This window comes from Helianthus annuus, chromosome 3 (genome assembly GCF_002127325.2).
Source record: "Helianthus annuus cultivar XRQ/B chromosome 3, HanXRQr2.0-SUNRISE, whole genome shotgun sequence".
Taxonomy (NCBI): domain Eukaryota; kingdom Viridiplantae; phylum Streptophyta; class Magnoliopsida; order Asterales; family Asteraceae; genus Helianthus; species Helianthus annuus.
This window is the reverse complement of record NC_035435.2, coordinates 83,658,536-83,680,971: the sequence shown is the minus strand read 5'-3', so window position 1 is coordinate 83,680,971 and position 22,436 is coordinate 83,658,536. Positions and strand designations below refer to the sequence as shown.

General features: G+C 38.5%; 2 protein-coding genes across 2 annotated transcripts; one reads left to right on the top strand and one right to left on the bottom strand.

Moving 5' to 3' along the window:
- Window positions 1-3,381: 3,381 nt before the first annotated feature.
- Window positions 3,382-6,964, top strand: LOC110928851. Its single transcript, XM_022171896.2, has 5 exons — window positions 3,382-4,395; window positions 5,158-5,354; window positions 5,505-5,603; window positions 5,690-5,741; window positions 6,615-6,964. Exons 1-5 carry the CDS (start codon window positions 3,573-3,575, stop codon window positions 6,743-6,745), a joined length of 1,302 nt encoding a protein of 433 aa, XP_022027588.1. The 5' UTR covers window positions 3,382-3,572; the 3' UTR covers window positions 6,746-6,964.
- Window positions 6,965-21,590: 14,626 nt separating this feature from the next.
- On the bottom strand, window positions 21,591-22,220 carry LOC110931360. Its single transcript, XM_022174757.1, has one exon. It carries the CDS (start codon window positions 22,218-22,220, stop codon window positions 21,591-21,593), a length of 630 nt encoding a protein of 209 aa, XP_022030449.1.
- Window positions 22,221-22,436: the final 216 nt, after the last annotated feature.

Below are 22,436 nucleotides of genomic sequence, written 5' to 3'. Positions count from 1 at the left end.
ACGTCTTGTAATTTGATAGAATATATAACAAAATGATAAGAGGATTGGGCTTAATGAAGTGAAAATAAACCATATTGACTGAAAAAGCAAAACTAGAACTATTGGACTAAAATGGTTATTTTGGTCAAACCACATAGACTAAAACCGTAGTTTACTCTATATTTTTATCAAGTGTATGCTTGGGGTCACATTTATATTTATTCCAAATATGATTAAATTTGCAATCTTACACCTTAAATATGTTAAGGCGACAATAAAACTAAAACAACCAAATATGTCAAGTTAAAGCCTAACAACCCATGCGTAGGTTTGGATTGTTCTTAGATCCTACTTCCGCCTGTTATAACAACTCGTTATTAAATTTCATATGCGAGTTCATGTTAAACGATGTTTGGGTTAGCATATTTTGGAGCAATTTATAACTTATTGACTTATAAAAGTTAATAAGTTGTTTTTATAGTGTTTGAATTAGCTTATTTAAAATGACTTTGTGTGATGAAAAGTTGTTTTTGAGAAGTTACAATTTTGTAACTTCTCACTTATGACTTATATAAGTTAATAAATCTTTTTTTTTTGAGAAGGAATCCCAAACAGTAGGGGTGTTCAAAACCGGATATCCGAAAATTCGGATATCCAAAATTTTCGGATACCAGATTTCACTATCCGAATCCGTATCCGTATCCGTATCCGAAATTCGGATATACGAAATTTCGGATACGGATTCGGATAGTGAATTGGATATCCGAAAATCCAACTTTTTATTTAATTTTTATTTTTTTTATTATTTTTTTCATATTCGGAAACGGATATTTTGGATAGTTTCGGATATCCAAATATAAGTTTTCGGATATTTCGGATATTTTTCGGATATTTTCAGATACTTCGGATATTTTCGGATATCCGAAAAAAATGAAAACTAAATTTTCGGATATTTCGGATATCCGAAATATCCGAAAATTTTGAAAATCACTATCCGAATCCGAATCCGAAAAATTCGGATATCCGAATTTCGGATATCCGAAATTTCAGATATCCGATTTTTCGGATATTTCGGATTCGGATATCGAATATTTCGAATCGGATTTTTGGATACGGATAGTTTTGAACACTCCTACCAAAGAGTCCACCCTGTGATTTTTGATTTTTCTTAAAGAGAAAAATACCCGGATAGTCCCTGTGGTTTCGCCTTTTTTCACCTATAGTCCCCAACTTTCTAAAATTACTTGAATAGTCCCCAAGTTTTCAATTTTTGTTCTCGGATAGTCCCTGACACGGATGGGGGTTAGTTTTTTGTGTTAGATGCGTGTGAAATGACAAAAATACCCTTACTATCAATTTAATAACTAAAAATTGAAAAGTAATATAATTAATATTTAACAATTTATGTGGGACCCACCACACCCTACCCACTTCATCTTCCTCACTCACCACCACCACCACCACCACCACCACCCACCCAACACATTCAACCAATTGTCCCAAAACTCTCTCTCCTAAACCCAATTCCAGCAACATCAAGAGTGTGGTACTCCAGCTCTACCATGCCCTAAGCTCCCGTGACGTTGACACCATCCAGAAGCTCCTAGCCCCTGACCTCGAGTGGTGGTTCCATGGCCCTCCCTCTCATCAATATATGATGTGATGCGATTGCTCACTGGAACCGACAACAACGAAGACACCAACTATTTCAACTTTGTTCTTCATTCTGGATCCACGCCTGGACTATTAACTCATCTGGTATAATTACACAGGTAAGAGAGTATTTCAAACCCATACCCGCCTCCACCATCAACCACCCATCCCTAAATCAACAACCACCATCAACCACCCAACCCTAAATTAACAACCACCATCATTCTCCACAATCACCCCACCGTCACAACTGACCTGTAATAATGGCGGTGAGGCCATAGGCTTCGATTCCTCGAGTAACTTCTTCAGCGGTAGATGAAGCTGAAAAGTCAGTAGCTCCCTTCCATGAAAGTATCCACATATTAAAATTTGATTAATGAATAACAGGAAGTGGATGATGATCAGATGTTGTCATTTAACATTGTAGTGAAGTTGGAGATGAATAACAGGGAGTGGATGATGATCGGATGTTATTTAACATTATAGTGAAGCTGTTCAACCACCACAAGTAACCAGTCAAGGACCATCAGCACACCCGAAGAAGAAGAGGTGTGTTATGTTTGGGCCCACTTATCTTTAAAAATAATTAATTATACTGTTTTAATTGTTATATTTTAATGATAAGGGTATGTTGGTCATTTTCACACTCACTTAACACCAAAAACTAACCCCCATCCATGCCAGGGACTATCCGGGAACAAAAATTGAAAACTTGGGGACTATTCAGGTAATTTTAGAAAGTTGGGGACTATAGATGAAAAAAGACGAAACCACAGGGACTATCCGGGCATTTTTCTCTTTCTTAAATAACTAAAGAAAATTGAAAACCTAAATAACTAAAGAAAATTGAAAAAAGTTGTGTAAAAGATTAGGGCCGTTCAAATCGCTCGCCGCTCGTCGCTCGCTCGACGCTCGTTCGAAAACTGCTTGGAAAACGCTCGTTCGATTTGACGCTCGATTGTAAACGAGCCGTTCTGCTCGGTTCGGTTTGTGAACGAGCCAAGCATGAGCAAAGGTCCGCTCGGTTCGGTTCGGCTCGAATTATTGTTTTCATTAGTATACATATACATATACCTATACACATACGTATATTAATATGTTTATACACATATATAATATATACACACAAATATAAATTATACATAATACACACACCTATATATATACACACTTACACATACATATTTACTTAAATATAAATTAAATTTATAGTTTTATATGTACCACTCTATTAGATTTAGGTCAACGATATACAACTATATCTATACGTACTAGCCCAACCACGCCAATAAAAAAATTAATATTAAAACTCAAAGTTAAACCCTAAACCGATAAAAGATAGTTTGTTCATCGCCTCAATGTTTCATGTTGTTACCCTAAGTCGATCGCCTCCTGCTCTCAACGTAATTGTTCATGCCATATGATCATCGCCTCGTCGGCCACAACATTGTTATTAATAAGAAAAATATTGTGCCATTAAATGTGCATGTTTTTAAAGACATAAAAACTTGAGACCCAACATTGTCACTACCTCTCTCAGCAAATTTAAATCGGGCGACCCAAATCGTTCGAACTTCGCTCGACGCTCGCTCGGAATTTTTATTGCTGGAAAAATGCTCGCTTGATTTGAGGCTCGGTTTTAAATGAGCCGCTCCGCTCGGTTCGGTTTGTAAACGAGCCAAGCACAAGCAAAGGTCCGCTCAGTTCGGCTCGGCTCGTGAACAGCCCTATAAAAGATTTGGTGAATATTAAATTGAGGAGGTATAAAGTAGGAGGGGGAGCATGGCGGGATCATGCGGATTCAATACGTGTCAAACGCTGAGGGGGTCATTGAATCGATGATATCTCTTTGAATCTTCCATCATCAATAAAATATCATCAACAACCCCCAGCTTCAGTTATCATTTCATGATTCCATCAGGATTTTGTTCACGAAAGCGATGATCACAAGCCCTAATAATTTTCAGGTGAGGAAGAGGAAGTGGAAGACGGTCTTGTTTCTGCTCAGAAAGAGGAAGAGAAACATCGATCATCATCTTAAACACCCGATCGGTGCTGAGATTTTCAACGGAATTCATGGCGGAGATTCACGGCGGCGTAACGATGCTTATTGTTCTGGTGGTGATGAGAGAGATGTAAACCCTAGGAATTATGTTGATCGGATATTTGAAGGTTCTGGAAAGGTAAACCCTAGGTTAGGTTTAGATAATGTTGATGCTTATTGTTCTGGTGTTGATGCGAGAGATGTAAACCCTAGAAATGATGTTGATCGGAAATTGGAAGGTTTTGGAAAGGTAAACCCTAGGTCAGGTTTAGATAATGATAAAGTTGTTGATGTTGATGTTGGTGTTTGTTGTTCTGGTGTTGATGAGAGAGGTGAAAACCCTAGAGATGATGTTGATTGTGAATTGGAAGGTATGGGAAAGGTAAGCCCTAGGTTAGATTTAGATAATGTTGATGATGATGATGATGCTAATTGTTCTGGTGTTGATGAGAGAGGTGAAAACTCTAGAGAGGATGATGTTGGCTGGGGATTTGAAGGTTCTGGAAAGGAAAACTCTAGGCTAGGTTTAGATCATGTTGTAGGAGAAGAGGGGGAGGAGGAAGAGGTGGTGGTGGATGAGAGTTCGAAGTCTGCGGTAATGGTTGTTTCGGAGAGGAAGAAGGATGGGGGAGATACGCCTCCTGATGATGATTGCTGTCCGATTTGCTTTGATAGTTTTTCAATTGCCTGTAAAACAAACTGTGGGCACTGGTTTTGTGGTAATATTTTTTTCTATTTATCTGTTGATTGTTTATATATATATTTGTCATTGTGGTTTTTGAAGGGTTTATTGGATTGTAGTATTGTACCTTATTAATCTGATATGCTGTTTTGCCTGATTTGGTTGCCCATTACATGCTTCATCTATCTCGAATGATATGCTAATTACATGTTAAAGGTGCTAAGATTTTGATTGAACAAATAAGTTGGAGCAACTAAGTTGCTAAATTAGTGGTTTAAGCTCATTTGATTTCATGCATAAGAAGTTAAGAATACTAGTTGGCTGTGCTAATGAGTTAATCTTATTATGTTTGATATGGTTATAAAGTATTAGCTAAGGAGTACTTTGTTTCGGTACCAGTTAATAATTCTATTGAAAGTTAAGAACGGAACGATACTGGTTCGGCCCCCATCAGGTTCTTGATTCCTACATGGTTTTTATTAATCAGTTACTCTAGTAATGAACAGTTTTAAGCCAGTTTGAGTTTCCCATTTAGATTAGTGCTTTTGTGTTATTTTATTGAATTTGTTTCTATCTGTGTTTTCTGGTGAGAATGTTTGGAAAAAGTTCATGCATTCAGTGATCTTTTTCACGTTGACGTGAGTCATTTTGTTTGTAATATTGTGATTTATGCGGTAAATTACTAAGTTACTATTCTTGCTAGAAAATTCTTGAAGTTATTACTTCTGATTGCTATAATGGTATATTCATTGGGGTCGAAATTTCTTTCGATAACAGCATTTCATTTTTCTGTGTACAGCCAATTGCATATTGCAATTCTGGACCTATAGAACAGTTCTTCAAAAATGCAACTGTCCTATTTGTGCACGTCCCATTAGCAAGTTGACACCAGAGGCATCTTTAAACATGATGAATGAAGTGGAAGTTGTTGAGGTCCTAAAAAACGTGCAGAGGTATAACCGCCTTTTTCAGGGTGGTATTAATGGTGTCATACGGGTAGGTATACATGATCTATCTTTTACAAAGTATTACAGTGAGAATTTCTGATTTGTGCTACAATTCCCATACTTTTACTGGTTATTTGCCTTAAAATACACTCTTTACTGGGTATATCTAACTCGATATATTTTCTTTTCCCTTTGGCAGAAAGCCTTCGAGGTTCCAAATTTGTTTACAAGAATGCTATGTGGTCTGATGGATCCAGATAGATTTAGGGGAAACTACTATGCAATGCGTTCCTTCGCCGTAAGTTCATGACATGATGATCCTAGTGTGACCTGTTTATATTGACTTTGCTTAACATTAATAAGGTTAATCTTTTCTAATTGCAGTTGTTGATGAGTTGCATATATAACATCGGTTCCTTCGAATTTATTCCAACAGGTATGTTTCTTCTACATCTACATGACGTACACTGATAACATCAAACCATAAGAAGCAAAAATATCCCAACATCCTGTTTCTTTGCTTCTTCAATCTTGAATGATACATTTTCTGTAATGATTACTTCTATATGTGATCTTTATGAAAATAATCTATGATAATCATTTAATCACTTGAGATGAAACTCTAGCAAGGTGCTAAATGGTTACTCGATTTTGGTACGACTTTATATGTTCAAACTTTTGAAGCGACCTTCCAACTTTCCATTTGCGTTGTTACATCTTAGGACATAATTATTCTGAAGCCAGATCTACAGGCGGCGATTTTGACCCATTTACATATATTTGGGTAGATAAGGGTTATGAATTTTCACCCATTTATTTACGTATAAAATGGTAGAATAGGGTTATGAATTTTTATCCGTTTATGTATACATGGGTAGATTAGGGTTATGAATTTTGACCGGCATACATATAATTGGGTAGATCAGGGTTATGATTTTTGACCCGTTTACATGTAATATGGTAGATTAGGATTACGAATTTGGCTTGTTTACATATAAATTGGTAGATTAAGGTTATGAGCTTAGACACGTTTACATATAAATATGTAGATTAGATTATGAGTTTTGACCCGTTACAATATAAATGGGTGGATTAGGGTTCGGAATTTTGACCCACTTACACATAAATGGGTGGATTAGGGTTATGATATTTGACCTGATTGCAATTTGCATATAAATGGCAGATCAGGGTGTTGTAAATTTTGATCCATTTACATAAAATGGGAAGATTAGGCTTAAGAGTTTTGACCCGTTTACATATAAATGGGTAGATTATCTTATTAAGTTTTGACCCATTTACGTTTTCGCAGGGACATTAGGGGTGAGGCGGCTGTTTGATCTCTGTGCTATAGCACTAGTGGTAATCCTGTGTTTGGTTGGGATCTGCCATAGGTTGTTGCTCCGACAGCGGGTCAGGCGGTTGGCGGCTAACCAACCATGATACCTCACAACACTCACGCACCCAATTGTGTATTGACTGTATCTCTGTATGAAAAGTAGTTGATCCATTAGAAGGATAAAACAAAATGTTGACATCAGCTTTGCATACAAATTGAATTTGCTGATGTCACTATAGTTCATTTGTTGTGTTGTGACGGTTGCTGTACATAAATGGCTTTGAGGTTTGCTTATAAAAATATATACATCTTACATTTATTTACTTCTTGTAAGCAAGGTTGTTTGTGTAAACTTTTCACCTGACTATTTTACTTTTTTTTTTTCACCCGACTATTTTACTTTTTTTTTTCACCCAACTATTTTACTTTTTTTTTCACCCGACTATTTTACTTTTTTTTTTCACCTGGCTATTTTATTTTATTTTTCACCTGGCTATTTTATTTTATTTTTCACCTGACTATTTTACTTTTTTTTTTCACCTGACTATTTTACTTTTTTTCACCTGACTATTTTACTTTTTTTTAATGTTAAATGAAAAATAAGGACACGATGACTAATGTAAGTGTAAACATGTAAATGATGACTGATATGAATTTAATAAATACTTAATTAGAAAATAAAAAATATATGTAAAATAAAACAACAATTTATTGTTCATGTGTGATGTGTTATCCACATTTACTGATAGGCCATGTAGCACTTGCAAAATTTTGTAGTGATCTGGAAAATAGAAAGTATTTCTAGGGCTTACAGTGCTATATATGTATGATCTATAGCGACAACGATCAAGTGGTCAGTCCAGGTTGTCAGGTTCAGTCGCCCTTAAGTTCAAGAGCATTGGATCGTGCTGCAAACATTGAAAAAACCCTCTAGAAAACGGGTGTTTAGGGAGTTTCAAACAACCACCCTTGATAGCTAAACTAGTGTCATGTGCAAGCTATAAACTGTATATAAATGACATACAATAAACTGTATGTAGTATGTGTGCGAAACCGCTGTAGCAGGAGATTCTTTATATGAGGTGGTGACTATGTTATGCTAGAATAATAACACTACTAGTTGGCTATGTGTCTTCCACCCACCTCTTTCTGCTTGTTTTCCCTTTGTTGAATGCGTGTGGTCGGATAGAACACTTTGATTGGTGCAGGCGGGGTGTCATGATTCAATGTATGTGTTGTTCCACGATTATGGTTGTTTCAGATATTCAGTCTCTTAGTCTCGTCTAGTTAAGTTGGCGCAGTAAACGCACTCTGTGTTATCCAGCTATGTCCCTTTTGACTATGTTGGCTTTTGTTTTAACTCTGGTTTGTGTAATGTATGCGAAGTCCTAACGTGTAATGAAAAAAGTGGACGTGTGATGCTTTTAACGTGTGAACCGTCTGTGGTGCTTTTGATGAATGAGGTACCTGTATAGCTTTCTAGGGATTAGCGACAGAGATTTTAAGAATGAGCGAACCGTAGTGCCTTCTAAGTGATGAGCGACATGTAGTGCTCAATGGATGAGTGACTCATGATATGCTAGGGGCTAATCTTGATGTCATGGTCCGTGGCCTGATGTTTGTGGACCATATGCTGACATGTAAGTTAGATGTATGTGGGACATACTTTGGTACGTGTTGGAATATCTATGGGACTTTGCACTTATGTCATGCCACGTAGCTTGACTTCGTAAAGCTTTTGTGAATGGCCGTTGGGCATGCCTAGTCATTGCAAGCATGCTTGTGTGCCACAAGAGCGTGTCCGAATGCCCTGGGACATGGAAGGTGAATAAGTATTTTGTTTTCGTGCAACATTTTTTTATGCAATTGGTTGCTGATGAAACACTGGTTAACACTAGGTATCCCAGCTGACTGTCTCGTGAGGTAAGGTTCAATCTCTTCCTCCACTCGTCGTTAGCGGAATCTTCTGCAAAACAGAACACTGGTGACTCGCCACAAGGAGGGGAATATGGGGTTCTCCTTGTGACCACCCTCCGGCGTGAGAATAAGTTCTGTTCTGAGGAAATAGTATGTGTTAAGAGTAAAAGAGTGAGAGAGCGGATCCTTAAACCTGAAGGTGGAGTCCTCTCTATATTAGTTCAATGGCGGAGTCTTAGGTGGTGTTTGTTTTTTTCAAGAAGAGCTTCCTGGCCTCTTCTGTCTGCACCGTGCAGACGCGGGAAGAGGTTTAGCCTCAGAAGAGTGTTTGTTTTTTTTTGAGAAGTGCTTTTTACCTCTCCCCAGCCTCTTTCTGAGGAAGAGATAAACCATAAGCTTCTTGGAGCAGACGTTTACCTCTTCTTGGCACCACCTCCTCTGCCACCACCTTCACCTCCGACACCACCTCCACCTCCGACACCCCTGCTCCGCCACCACCTCCACTCCGCCACCACCTCCACCTCCGACACCCTGAAACAAACCACCTGCTCCGCCACCACCTCCACCTCCGCCATCCACTCCGACACCCCTGCTCCGACACCTTGAAACAAACCACCTGCTCCGCCACCACCTCCACCTCCGCCATCCACTCTGACACCCCTGCTTCGACACCCTGAAACAAAACCCCCAAATCGTTCACAACATCATCGATCTGAAACAAACCCCCAAATCGTTCACATCATCATCGATCTGAAACAAAACCCCCCAAATCGATCTGCAACATCATCATCATCATCATCGATCTGCATCATCATCATCATCATCATCATCGATCTGTGGTGGCTGTGGTGTAGTGGTGACGGTGGTGGCTGTGGTGTAGTGGTGACAGTGGTGGCGGTGGTGAAGTGGTGGCGGTGGTGACGGTGGTGATGGCGGTGGTGAAGTGGTGGCGGAGGTGGTGCAGATTGTAGAGAGAGAGTAGAGAGAGATCAGTGTAGTATGTGATGTTGTGTGTGTTTTAAACCTAGAAGAGGTTTTATATAAAAAAAAAAAACAAACCCTCTTCTCCTTGCAGACTGCAGACATTTGGTCCACCTCTTCTCCTGCAGATGTCTGCAGATGTGGCCTGCAGCAGAAGAGGTTTTCCTGCAGAAAAAACAAACAGCACCTTATTATTACTAAAGCTACGTTGGAGCATTTTGAAGAGCTTCGACTTTGTGTTCCAGTCTTCCAAACATGTTTCTTGTGGTCAAGATTTTTCATGGATGAAGTATTGTAGATATATTAACTAACTAACTAACTAACTAACAAATTATTGATGTAGTTAAACCATACTCAATAAATAATACAAATTATCGCGAATTTAGACACATTTCTTCTTATCTCTACTTGTAGTTCACCTTATCAAATTCATTTATAAACTGCGAATACACCCACCCATCCATTAAAATCTATTCTTAAAATCCATCTATTGCCCATTTGTGGGACTTAATCCGCACCACTTTGATGAAGCCAAACAGTTGGTGCCACTAGGTGATACGAACCAAATCGTTAACCAATTGATCCATGAAATCAGATGGAGGCTAAATAGAAATTTAGAGGAAAACCAAATTTACTAATTCATTTCTTCATTCCTACCAAAACATAAAGGATGGATACATTTATAACCTTACATGGAAAGCAAACTACTAAGCAAACAACTACCCACCACTCATTACTTAGCTTATGACTAACTCAAATAAACTACCCACTAAGACCACCCGTAGTGAAGGGTTTTAGGCGTTTATCCCTGGAAAACGCCCCAAAACGCCCGGATGATCGCCCCCGGGGCATTGTTTTCAAAAAGAAAGGCCAGGAGCGTCCTTTAATCCACGCCTCTTCTTGAATTGTTTGGCCAATCACATGTATTCTACTTTTTGGTTGGCCAATACCCTTTTCTGATGTTTTTTTTTTAATTTAATTTTTTACACCCCTTTAACATAATGCCCCATGCCCACATCCCCACTACACTCATTTTAGAAAAAAAACGTCCCATAATGCCATATTGTTGACTGGACTGCCACATGGCGTAAAACGCTCAAGGGTTGGGTGTCTTCCACTAACATGGTCTAATATGGTTCAAACTTGGATGGGTCGAATTGCGTATGTGCATGTTCTGCTTAATATTGACACATAACACTAGGCCAACAAAGCCATTGGCTGTGACAGAAACGAGTGCCATTTAAGAATGTTTTGATGTAACTTTAGTTAAACACTTTGGTTCACAAAACGCCCTTACCAATTCGTGTTCAGAAACCTTATTCAGTGTCACTTTTCCACTCTCCTTCTTCAATCGCTCGAGCCACAAGTTGCAACATAAACAAGTTTTTTTCTACATGTTTTAAATCTTTTGGCTCTGTCATGGTGTATACCAGATCTCAGGTTTTTTTTTTTCCTTTAGTTAAATTCTATAATGTACATGGCGAATATTGATATCCTTTGTTCACGAGCATCTATACAGAGGGAATTTCAAGTGAGAATCGAACCAAATGAACCATGTTTTTTCCAATCCATGATCTACTTTGGTTTCTAACTATTTAGAGTTACCTACCCAAATAATTCTTGTGATTTATCAAAAATAACACTTTTAGGTATCAAGGTTTTTGAGTAACAGGTTCAGGTTCTATATTGTAAACATGTTGGGGGGTACTAAGGCTAACATCCGTTATTTTTTCTGTAAAGTCAAAGGGTATTTGAGTCATTTCAGATCAGGATCAATTATCTAAATCACAAAGATTGTTTATTTACTTTCAATTTCTTTTGGTTTATTGCTGTAATAATTTTTATTTTTTAGTCTTTAATTAACATATTAATTATTTATAACTTAAAAAAAATCCTTTAGTTTTTCAAGGTTAGTCCCGTTTCCATGACATTTTTTTAATAATTTGTTACTATATGCCGTAAGAATGTTGTTGAGTTTCAGTTTATGATGTGGGGTATGCTACATTATTGCTTAATTTGGTGGCACTGCCCAATTTATTAGCAATTTCTTCTTTTATATCATTACCATCTGAATTTGTTCTTAAATTGTGCTTTGACTACTTCACAAAAACGAAACACGAGTCGTTTTTTCTTGGGTTATACATGTGGCAAGATGGGTGGGTTAGGTAAGTGCTCGAAACAGTTTCACAACCATTTGGGTTGTGTTGGGTTGACATACAAACTCCTTTCTATATATCGTATAAATTAATGACCAAAAAGGCATTGGGCCTCGTAATATGAATGTGACCCAATCACCACAGGGCTTGTTGTGTAATATCAATGTGACCCAATGACCAAAAGACTTAGTGGCTGTTTGTTTACCTCTTAATAAGACTCTTAATGGTTCAGACTTTTTACTGGTTCAGCATTTAATGGTTCAGACTGTTTGTTTCACGAGCAGATGTCTGAATGGTTCAGACATTTGCCTCTGAATGGTTAAGATTTATACAGAGTCTGAATGGTTAAGACCTCTAATCTGAATTGGTCAGACATTTGCCTCTGAACGGTTAAGTATTATACAGGCTCTTAATGGTTCAGACCTGTCACTGGTTCAACACTTAATGGTTCAGATCTCTTACTATTTCAGCACTTAACAATTCAGATGTTGTCAAACAGCCCCTTATTGCTGTCATTTTTTTTACAAAAGGAGCCAATTGTGACTAAAACACAATTTATAAGAAGTCCAAATAAATAAAATGATTTACAAGGTTATTCAACAAAATGTAACACTTTGTTTATCCCGTTTTGATTCAGCTAAATTTCATGATACGGCCCATTTGAGAGAATGTAATCTTGAATGCATATGTTTAGGATCTTTGACTCGCATCCTAAAAAAAGTTGTATTTTTTCTTAATAAGTGTATGTTGGAGGTAGTGGGTTATAAAGAACATTGTGCCTAGAAGATGCCAATAGCCAATCATACCATTTATCAAACTTATTAAATTTACCGTATCAGGATTTAGTAACCGAATAAATCATAAAGAATCTAAAATTCCAATATATATATATATATATATATATATATATATATATATATATATATATATATATATATATATATATATATAGGACAAAGATCCGTTAGGAACCACCCTTTATTGCGAGAACCGCGAGAACCAGTGTGAACACAAACAGTAATAGCTAAAAAAATCTAAAAAACACCCAAAAAATTTTTTTTTATTTTTTTACTATTTTTTATATAAAAATCGCTACTTTTAGTATCCAAAAAAAAAAAAAATTTTTTTTTTTAAAAAATTTTTTTTTTTAAAAAAAAAAAAAAATTTTTTTTTTTTTGGCTACAAAAGTAGCGATTTGAACATAAAAAATAGTAAAAAAATAAAAAAAAAATTTTTAGATTTTTTTTTTATTTTTTTTTGATTTTTTTAGATTTTTTAGGTTTTTTGGGGGTTTAGTTTTTAGCATTTTAGCTTGGGGGGGGGGGTGGGGGGGGGGGGGGTTTAGGTTTTTGGGTGGTGGGGGAGGGGGGTTTAGGTTTTTGGGGGGGGGGGGGGGTGGGGGGGGGGGGGTTAGGTTTTTTTTAGGTTTTTTGAGGGTTTTAGTTTTTAGCATTTAGCTTGGGGGGGGGGGGTTAGGTTTTTGGGGGGGGGGGGGGGTTAGGTTTTTTTTTTGGGGGGGGGGGTGGGGGGTTTAGGTTTTGGGGGGTGGGGGGGGTGGGGGTTAGGTTTTTTTTTAGGTTTTTTGAGGGTTTTAGTTTTTAGCATTTAGCTTGGGGGGGGGGGGTTAGGTTTTGGGGGGGGGGGGGGTTAGGTCTTTTTTTGGGGGGGGGGGGGGTGGGGGGTTTAGGTTTTTGGGGGGTGGGGGGGTGGGGGTTAGGTTTTTTTTAGGGTTTTTAGGTTTTTTTAGCTATTTTAGCTTGTGTTCACATTGGTTCTCGCGGTTCTCGCAATAAAGGTGGTTCTCGCATGAACCTTACCCTATATATATATATATATATATATATATATATATATATATATATATATATATATATATATATATATATATATATATATATATATAACTAGTTTGAAATAACATAGGAAATTATTTGTATTTTGATGTGAAGTTGCAATGTTAACTAAATATGGAGTTTAGTGTAAACAATATATCGAGCCTGAAGTGGTAAATGAATCAACAAATAAGATTTTTAAAAAAGAAACAAATAAAAATCTAGTCAAACCAACGGTTTGCGACTCATATTCTTGGCACCAAAACCAGTCATCCCAAATAAAGACAACTCAAGAGTATTTAACTGGACCGGTATTCTGTTTCTAAGAACATTGATATAGGTTTCTTGTGAGATAGGTGCAATTTTGCTGGTACAGTGGGTGTTATTCATATAGGTTTCATATGGGATAGTGGCTCCACACACTCATTACTTGGCGTATTATTACCAATAGGCCATGTCTATTTACACATCCCCTCGGCTTTTTAGACACACCTAAGCGTTGCGCTTTGGTCAAAGCGCAGCACTTCGGCCTTTGTTTGTTTTTGGACTTGTTTTTAGCTGGAAAAAGCGGGGTGTTGGTTTGTTATTTGGTTGTGTTTTTTTGTTGAAAAGTTGTAGAATTGAGTTTTATTTTTTATAAAACATATATAATTTAAAGTTGATTTATAACGGTCGATAAACGTGAGTGTACTGCCTCTGTGTATCAATTCGTCGGAAATTGGTGTCGTTAAACGTGAGTGTACTGCCTCTGCTAAGGGGTAAAAATGGTATTTAGTTCTGGAAGTTGGCAGGTTTTATCTAACGGTTGGAGATAAGGTATTTGAAGAAGCAAGTCCCGAGCGGGTCGGTACTTCTACGGTGACAAACGGCCACACCTCGTATTCTCCGCTTCATCCTTCGACCTGCAAACAAGAAGAGAGAAACGTGGGCAATGTAGAGACGACCGGTAGAGGAAGAATCCCCTATTTCCAGCTACAAAAGTGTGTTGCCCTATATCTCATACCCTAATAAGGAGGTGGAGACCTTCTTATATAGGAGATATGGGAAAACCCTAACCTCAATGGGCCAGGCCCAGTTAGGGGTTGTCTCTACGAGCCCACAGCCTAGTGTAGTATAAACTACAACGCGCTGGGCTTCGCGGGTTAGTACGCAATAACAATAATAATATTAATATAAAAGTAATAAGTAGCAGGAAAGTCCGACCACTCGGGTCGGGTCCAGTACCATACCTCGTCAGTATTGATGGTTGATGCGTATTGCGATTGTTTTTATAAATATAGGTCAGGTTATAGTTGATTTATAATAGTTGTTTATAAGTTATGTTTCTTTATGCCATTGTTTTTATTAATGTTAACCGATTTTATTTGGTTAAATTACACAAACATGTTTAATTAAAACATCGTACAATAAGTTGTGAAAGAGACGTATGAAATAAGCGCAAACAATCCAAACAAACATCGTGTAAATAAAAGACAATTGCATATATATATATATATATATACACACACACACACACATATAAAATCAGTTTGTACATACAAAACAAAAGTACAATTAAATGTCTAATACAAAATAAAAACAATACAAACTAAAGCTACCGATCCTCTAGTGGTGGGGATGGTGGCAGTGGATAGGGCGGCAATCCCGTGTGAGCCCAGAGCTCCATGAGCGTCTCAATGATCCACATATGGTATTGCTCAGAATGTCGGAGGCGCCGATCGAAGTCCCGAGCCACCGCTTGCGCAGCAGCAGGCAGGTCGGCATAGATGTGCTGTGAGTACTGCGGTGGCTGCTGAGGTGGCAGGGGCGGCGGTGGTGGTGGTGGGATATTGTCGTCAATGACGTGATCAGCCGGAGGCGAAAGTGGCGGCGGAGGCAGAGCCTGACCCATAGCCTCAAACTGAGTCTGCCGAACCGCAGCCTAAACATGTGGGGGCGCTAGTACTTCCTGTCACGGCCCCCGGCCCGGTGTGACCCGGTCCAGAGACTGCGGGACAGAAACCCGTGGTATTGATTATTTAATTTGGCAGCGGAAATATTTGACAGGATCTTTTAAACTGAAAATGCCCAATTATTTTATTTCACAATTTGGGACAAACCCCATAATTTACAGTAAAGGGAATTTCACGAGGAAATCCCTTGTTTTACAAAACATGTTTATTTGTTTTATTGAGCCACTACTTCAAGCTTGTTAGTGCTCAGTAGCACTTTCCTTGATTCACAGTAAGTCACCTGAAACATGTTTACAAATATTTTATCAGCGGGGAAATACTGGCGAGTCACTCAGGTTATATAAAACGACACCTTAGTTATGAATTACAGCATAAGAGCGATTACAATGGCTACTATCTTATTTTTATCTGGCGCCGTGTCACACCCTGGTGACGATGGTCATACCACTATTGGGTCCTTTCACCCAACTAGTGATGATTATCACTGTTAGGTTGGTGAACCTAACCGTGAGAAATTAGTAATGTGCACAATACTCCACTTGCTAGTGATTCAAGATAACCAAGACTTAATCCCTGTAATTATAACTTTTGAAAATGATTTGAGTATTGTAAAATATTATTGATAAAAAAGGGAATGACTCACATTGCAGGTTTAGTTGGGCAGAGTTTAGCCTACTGATTTAGCCTTGTAACCTAGTTTAAATAACAATGCACACGAAACTAGGTCAGTAGCTTAATACAATATTTACGATAAACTCACGAAATCAAAACCCTCACGACGAATGACAAAGTATAGCCCAAATACGGGCATCACTTAAACATCCATCGGATCGGTTTCAATCGATCGGACATTATATCGTAGCAGTGATCGAGTTAATACCCTGTACTCGTAGCAGCGTCTCGACACCCTAATACTCGTTTTTAAGTAGAATATGGACGTTTTGATTGAAATTTTCGAACACAGAAGCAAGGCCCATGCACAGGCAATTTATAGCTGATTTTAAGGTTTTAGGCGGCCCGCGTAAACCTTAATAAGATCTTACGCGGCCTGCGAGGGCCACCTAGTCTACAACTAGGGCTACCGTGTCACATGTAGGCCCGCCACGTGTGCGACACGTGGCCTGTTCGCTTATCCAGTGAACTTTAAGTTGTCGCGGCCCGCGTAGCATTCTCTTATGGCTTACGCGGCCCGCGTGGAACCCAAAGTGCTTAAATTCTTGATTTTTCATGCACATTAGGGTTTTGGGGGTCCGGGTTTTTCACTTACGAGTTGTTTTGGGACATTTTTGCAGGTCCTTACATCCTCCCCACCTTATTTAAAATCTCGTCCTCGAGATTTAGTGAAATAAGTGAGGATACTTTCGCTTCATTTCCGATTCCAGCTCCCAGGTGTACTCAGGTCCTCTTTTTGAATCCCACTTGACCTTGACCAGTACTAGTCTTTTGTGCTTGAGAAACTTGACCTTTCTGTCTTTTATTTGGAGTGGTTTCTCAACAAATTTTAGCTTTTCATTCACCTCTATATCCTAAAGAGGTACTACCAGTGATTCGTCAGATAGACACTTCTTGAGGTTAGATACATGAAATACATCATGTACTCCAGCTAGTTCTTCTGGTAGTTGTAAGCGATATGCAACTGGTCCTATTCTTTGGGTTACTGGGAATGGTCCTATGTATCTTGGACTTAGCTTTCCTTTCTTACCAAAGCGGACTACCCCTTTCCGAGGAGAAACTTTTAAGAGTACCTTGTCTCCAACTTGAAATTCCAACGGCTTGCGCCGATTGTCTGCATAACTCCTTTGGCGATCTCGAGCTGTTTTCAGTCTTTCCTTGATTTGAGTTATTTTGTCGGTGGTTTCCTACACAATCTCGGGTCCTGATAATTGACTTTCTCCTATTTCTGCCCAGCAAACTGGAGTTCTACACTTTCGTCCATACAGTGCTTCGAACGGGGCAGCTTCGATGCTTGAATGATAACTATTGTTATAGGAGAATTCAATTAAGGGTAGGTGGTCATCCCAGTTTCCACCGAAATCTATTACACATGCCCCGAGCATGTCTTCCAAGGTTTGGATCGTCCTTTCACTTTGTCCGTCTGTTTGGGGATGGTATGCAGTACTTAAGTTTAGTCTAGTCCCCATTGTTTCCTGGAAACTTGTCCAGAAATGTGAAGTGAAACGACTATCCTATCCTATACAATGAAGAGTGGGACTCCATGTAAAGATACTACCTCGTCTACGTATAACTTGGCTAATCTTTCCATGCTAAAGGTTTCCTTTATGGGAAGAAAATGAGCTGATTTGGTTAATCGATCCACAATTACCCAAATTGCGTCGTTACCTTTTCTGGTCTTGGGTAGCTTAGTAACAAAGTCCATTGTTATTAGTTCCAATTTCCACACCGGCATTTCTAACTGTTGGAGTAACCCTGAAGGTTTCTGGTGCTCTGCCTTAACTTGCGAACAAGTTAGACATTTAGATACATATCTAGCTATGTCCTTTTTCATTTCTATCCACCAGAAATTATTTCTAAAATTTTGGTACATCTTATTATTACCAGGGTGCATGGTATACCTAGATTTATGGGCTTCTTCTAAAATCTTATTTCTTAAATCCCCTTGCTTAGGTACCCAAATCCTTTTCTTGTGGAATCTCCAAATTCCATCAGTTCATTGCTCTAATTCCTTTATTCTTCCTTTCATTCCTTCAGTATCATCCTTGATTGCTGTTTCTTGAACGTTCTTCAGTTGTTCCATTAAGTTTATTTGAAGATTTATTCTAAGAGCACGAACTCGTCTTTGTTTTTCATGATACTTACGACTTAAGGCATCTGCTACTACATTTGCCTTTCCTTCGTGATATTGAATATCACATTCGTAGTCACTTAGAATTTCCATCCATCTTCTTTGTCTCATATTTAATTCTTTTTGCCCAAATATCTATCTTAAACTCTTATGATCCGTATAGACAGTAAACTTACTTCCATACAGATAATGTCTCCAAATTTTAAGGGCAAAAATTATCGATCCTAATTCTAAGTCATGTGTCGTATAGTTTTCCTCGTGCTTTTTCAATTGCCTTGAGGCATACGTAATTACCTTTTTGCGTTGCATTAGCACACATCCTAATCCTAGCTTAGAAGCGTCACAGTAAACTTCAAAATCTTCTGTTCCTTCTGGTAAGGCAAGAATTGGGGCGTTTGTTAACCTTTGTTTTAAAATCTTAAAAGCCTCTTCTTGCCTAGGTCCCCATTCAAACTTCACTGCTTTACAGGTTAGCGTTGTTAATGGCACAACTATCTTAGAAAAATCCTTAATGAATAGCTTATAGTATCCGGCGAACCCTAGAAAACTTCTAACTTCCGTAGCTGATTGCAGAACCTTCCCTTTGGTGATTGCTTCTATTTTGGAGGGATCTACGTGAATACCTTCGTGATTCACCATATGTCCTAAAAATTGCACCTCCTGTAGCCAAAATTCACACTTTGAGAATTTGGCATAAAGCTTCTCTTTTCTTAACAAAGTTAAGACTGCATGTAAATGTTCACAATGCTCGTCCTGGCTTTTGGAATAAATAAGTATATCGTCGATGAAGACAATTACAAATTTATCCAAATACGGTTTACAGATCCTATTCATCATATCCATAAATGCTGCAGGAGCATTTGTTAGTCCAAATGGCATAACTATAACTCGTAGTGACCATACCTAGTCCTGAAAGCGGTTTTAGGTATGTCTTCTTCTTGTACCTTCAAATGATGGTATCCGGAGCATAAATCTATCTTAGAAAAATATCTACCTCCCTGAAGTTGATCAAAAAGATCATCAATCCTAGGTAATAGGTATCGATTCTTAATTGTAACTTTATTTAGCTCTCTATAATCGATACACATTCGCATGGAACCATCTTTCTTTTTCACAAACCACACCGGTGCTCCCAAGGGGATGAACTAGGTTGTATAAATCCTTTGCTTAATAATTCATCTAACTGCTTTTTCAATTTTAACATTTCGGTGGGTGCTAATCGATAAGGTGCCTTGGCTATCGGTGTAGTTCCAGTAATTAGATGAATTCTAAATTCTACTTCCCTATCGGGTGGTAATCCAGGTAGTTCTTCTGGGAATATATCCGGGCATTCTGATACTACTGAAATGTCCTTAAGTTCTTTACTTTTGGTATTAATAACTATCGAAACCATATATGCTATCCCTTGTTTTCTTGAATAACTGGCCACTTTCATTACTGAAATGAATTTCATTGGCCTACGTGGCTTATCTCCTGTAACCATGATTATTTCCCCTGATGGTGTATGAATTTCTATGGAATTCTTATCACAGAGGATTCGAGCATGGTTGGCTACTAACCAATCCATTTCTAATACAACATCGAATCCAGCTAAATTCATAGGTAATAGGTTTGTAGAAAATTTATGACCTGAAAGTTCTATATTTTCTTTTTGCAAAACCGTATCTATGTTAACAGAGTTCCCGTCTGCTGTTTCTACCGAATAAATTTGCTTAAGCCTGGTTAAAGGTAGATTAAGAGCTTGGCAGAACAAAGTATTTATAAAACTTTGGTTTGCCCAGAGTCAAATAATACTTTCGCATAAATGTTGTGAACTAGGAACGTACCCGCTATCACATTCGGAATCAGATCTGCTTCCTGTGTAGTCAACTGGAAGGCTCTTGCATTCTTTTTGGTAGTTCCCTCCGTAGGTTTAGCCTTGTTGTCAGCTGGTTTAACCAGTTTAGGGCAGTCTGGCCTAAAATGTCCAACTTCTCCACAATTGAAGCAAATTGTCGATTTCTTTCTTCTGCAATCTTCTTCTTGGTGCCCCAGGATTTTGCAGAAGTTACAGTACCCCTTACATTTTCCAAAGTGCTTTCTTTTACAGGTACTACAAAATGGAACAGTGGAGGATTGCCCAGTTACTTTCTTCTTGAAGTTGTTACTAGCATTACATTCTCGAAATCCTTGGTTAATCTTCTGAGCCAATTCCTTCTTTCTGGTTTCTTCTCGCATGCGCACCAATTCGTTGGTTAAGGTATTGGCTAACTCCACCGCATCATCAATCATGCGGGGTCTTGCAGCTTTGACGATATCACGAATCTCGCTAATCAAACCCCAAATGTAGCGAGAAATAAGTACCGGCTCTGGCGAAGCCAGAGTTGGCACAATTTTGGCATATTCTAAGAATTTCGAAGTATACCCTCGACAGTCAACATCCACCATTCGGTGGCTCAGGAACTTGTTTGCCATTTGTTCCTTTTCATATTCGGGATAGAATTTTCTTTCCACCAATTGTCTAAATTCTTCCCAATTCATGGCATAAGCCATGTCACTTCCCTTGGCTTGCAATACCGTATTCCACCATTCTAATGCCTCTTCCTTGAAAAGGTGAGAAGCATACATAACTTTGTCTTCCTCTGCGCATTTACTATTTTAATTACTGCTTCAGTTTTTTCTAACCAACGCAGTGCGGCTGTCGCCCCTTCATTTCCTGCAAATTCGGCTGGTTTAGAGGCAAGAAATTCCTTGTAAGGGCAACCAGGTGTTGCAACTTTCATTTTCTTGAGTACTGGGGCTTGAGCCACATTATTCTTAATGATGCCGCCTCCATTAACACTATTACTGAAATTGTCGTCGCGAGTACGCTTGCTGTGGTTAGCTTGCGAAGGCTCAACAGGACCTTTAACAGCAACGACGATTGCCGGGATAGCATTGGCTATTCCCTGGGCGACGATGTTTTCTATATCTTGCCGATTTAGAAAGTGATCCTCATTATTGTGTTCCGATTGATTAACTTCATTAACTGGTTCATTAACAGCGTGTTCCATCTGATAATTAACAATATATACAAGTTATTGGTACAAATAAATAACAACCAAACGTAATAAAGTAATCGCACAAAATCACGTCAACACATATAGCCAAAATTGTCGACTTTGCGACTTTCATATTTTATATATTTTAGTATGCATCCGTACACACCCGTTATCTTACAAAAGTTTTATTTTAAGTTATTTTACATGATTATATATTTTTATTATTTATTATTATTTTATTGTTATTAAACACATAACCACACAATGTAACCACAGTCCGCTGGCATTTCAGAAACGACGCTCCCTCTCGTCGTATTTCCATGAGATCTGTTCTCCCAGTTCCCGGATTCGATTTCCTGCTTCCACCAGTTCTTCGCCATAGTGACGGAGTTCAGCCAAGTTTTCTGTGCTCATAGGTGGGTTTGGTGCAGGCTCAGGGTCAAACTGGGGGAAATAGGTGTTAGGGTTATTCAAGAGATTCTGAAATTGCCAGTCAGTTGTCCACCATTCTTCCAGCTCTCCTGGTAGAGGTCGGGGGTTGACAATAGGATCTGGGATAGCAGGTTCCAAATTAACTGGAAGTTGTGATTCGGCTGGGTAATTGAAGAGGTTTTCATCGGCAGGTCCGATTAGGTCGCTATTTGCCAGTTTACGATCCAGCTCCTCCCATGGTGGCATTTCCTGAGCTTGCCCTGAACTTTCCTCGATCTCTTTTCCTTTCCCCTTATCTTTCGGATCCTCAGTCTTTTTAATCTTCTGTGCAACTGGTTTCTTCCTACGCCCACGTTTCCAGTCCAAGATTCTCTTTTTCGGCTTTGGTTTTTCCTGCAGTTGGGCCTGGAACACCATTGGATCTTCAGTATCTTCTTGGTAGCCGGATGGGTTTCCTGTGATATTGATGTGCACAAAATGCAACATATAAATTACATCAATTGTGGCTTAAAACTAACCCTTTTTAGTACTAATGTTGGAAAAAGTGTGCTTTTGTCTTCCTTTTGTATTTTTAGGATTAAATGAGCTCAAAATAACAAAAGAAGCAAAAAGACAGCAAAATCTAACATAAATACAAGAAAAGGAACAAAAGTGATATGCCCGACCCACCGACAGCATCTTCCCAAGCAAAACAAAGAACTG

Bases quoted from the DNA above. Each gene is read 5' to 3' on its own strand.
- LOC110931360 (XM_022174757.1), bottom strand. From the start codon at position 22,220: ATGTTGCATTTTGTGCACATCAATATCACAGGAAACCCATCCGGCTAC.
- LOC110928851 (XM_022171896.2), top strand. From the start codon at position 3,573: ATGATCACAAGCCCTAATAATTTTCAGGTGAGGAAGAGGAAGTGGAAG. The intron at 4,396-5,157 runs GTAATATTTTTT...TTCTGTGTACAG, and splicing joins CTGTGGGCACTGGTTTTGTG to CCAATTGCATATTGCAATTC. The intron at 5,742-6,614 runs GTATGTTTCTTC...ACGTTTTCGCAG, and splicing joins CTTCGAATTTATTCCAACAG to GGACATTAGGGGTGAGGCGG.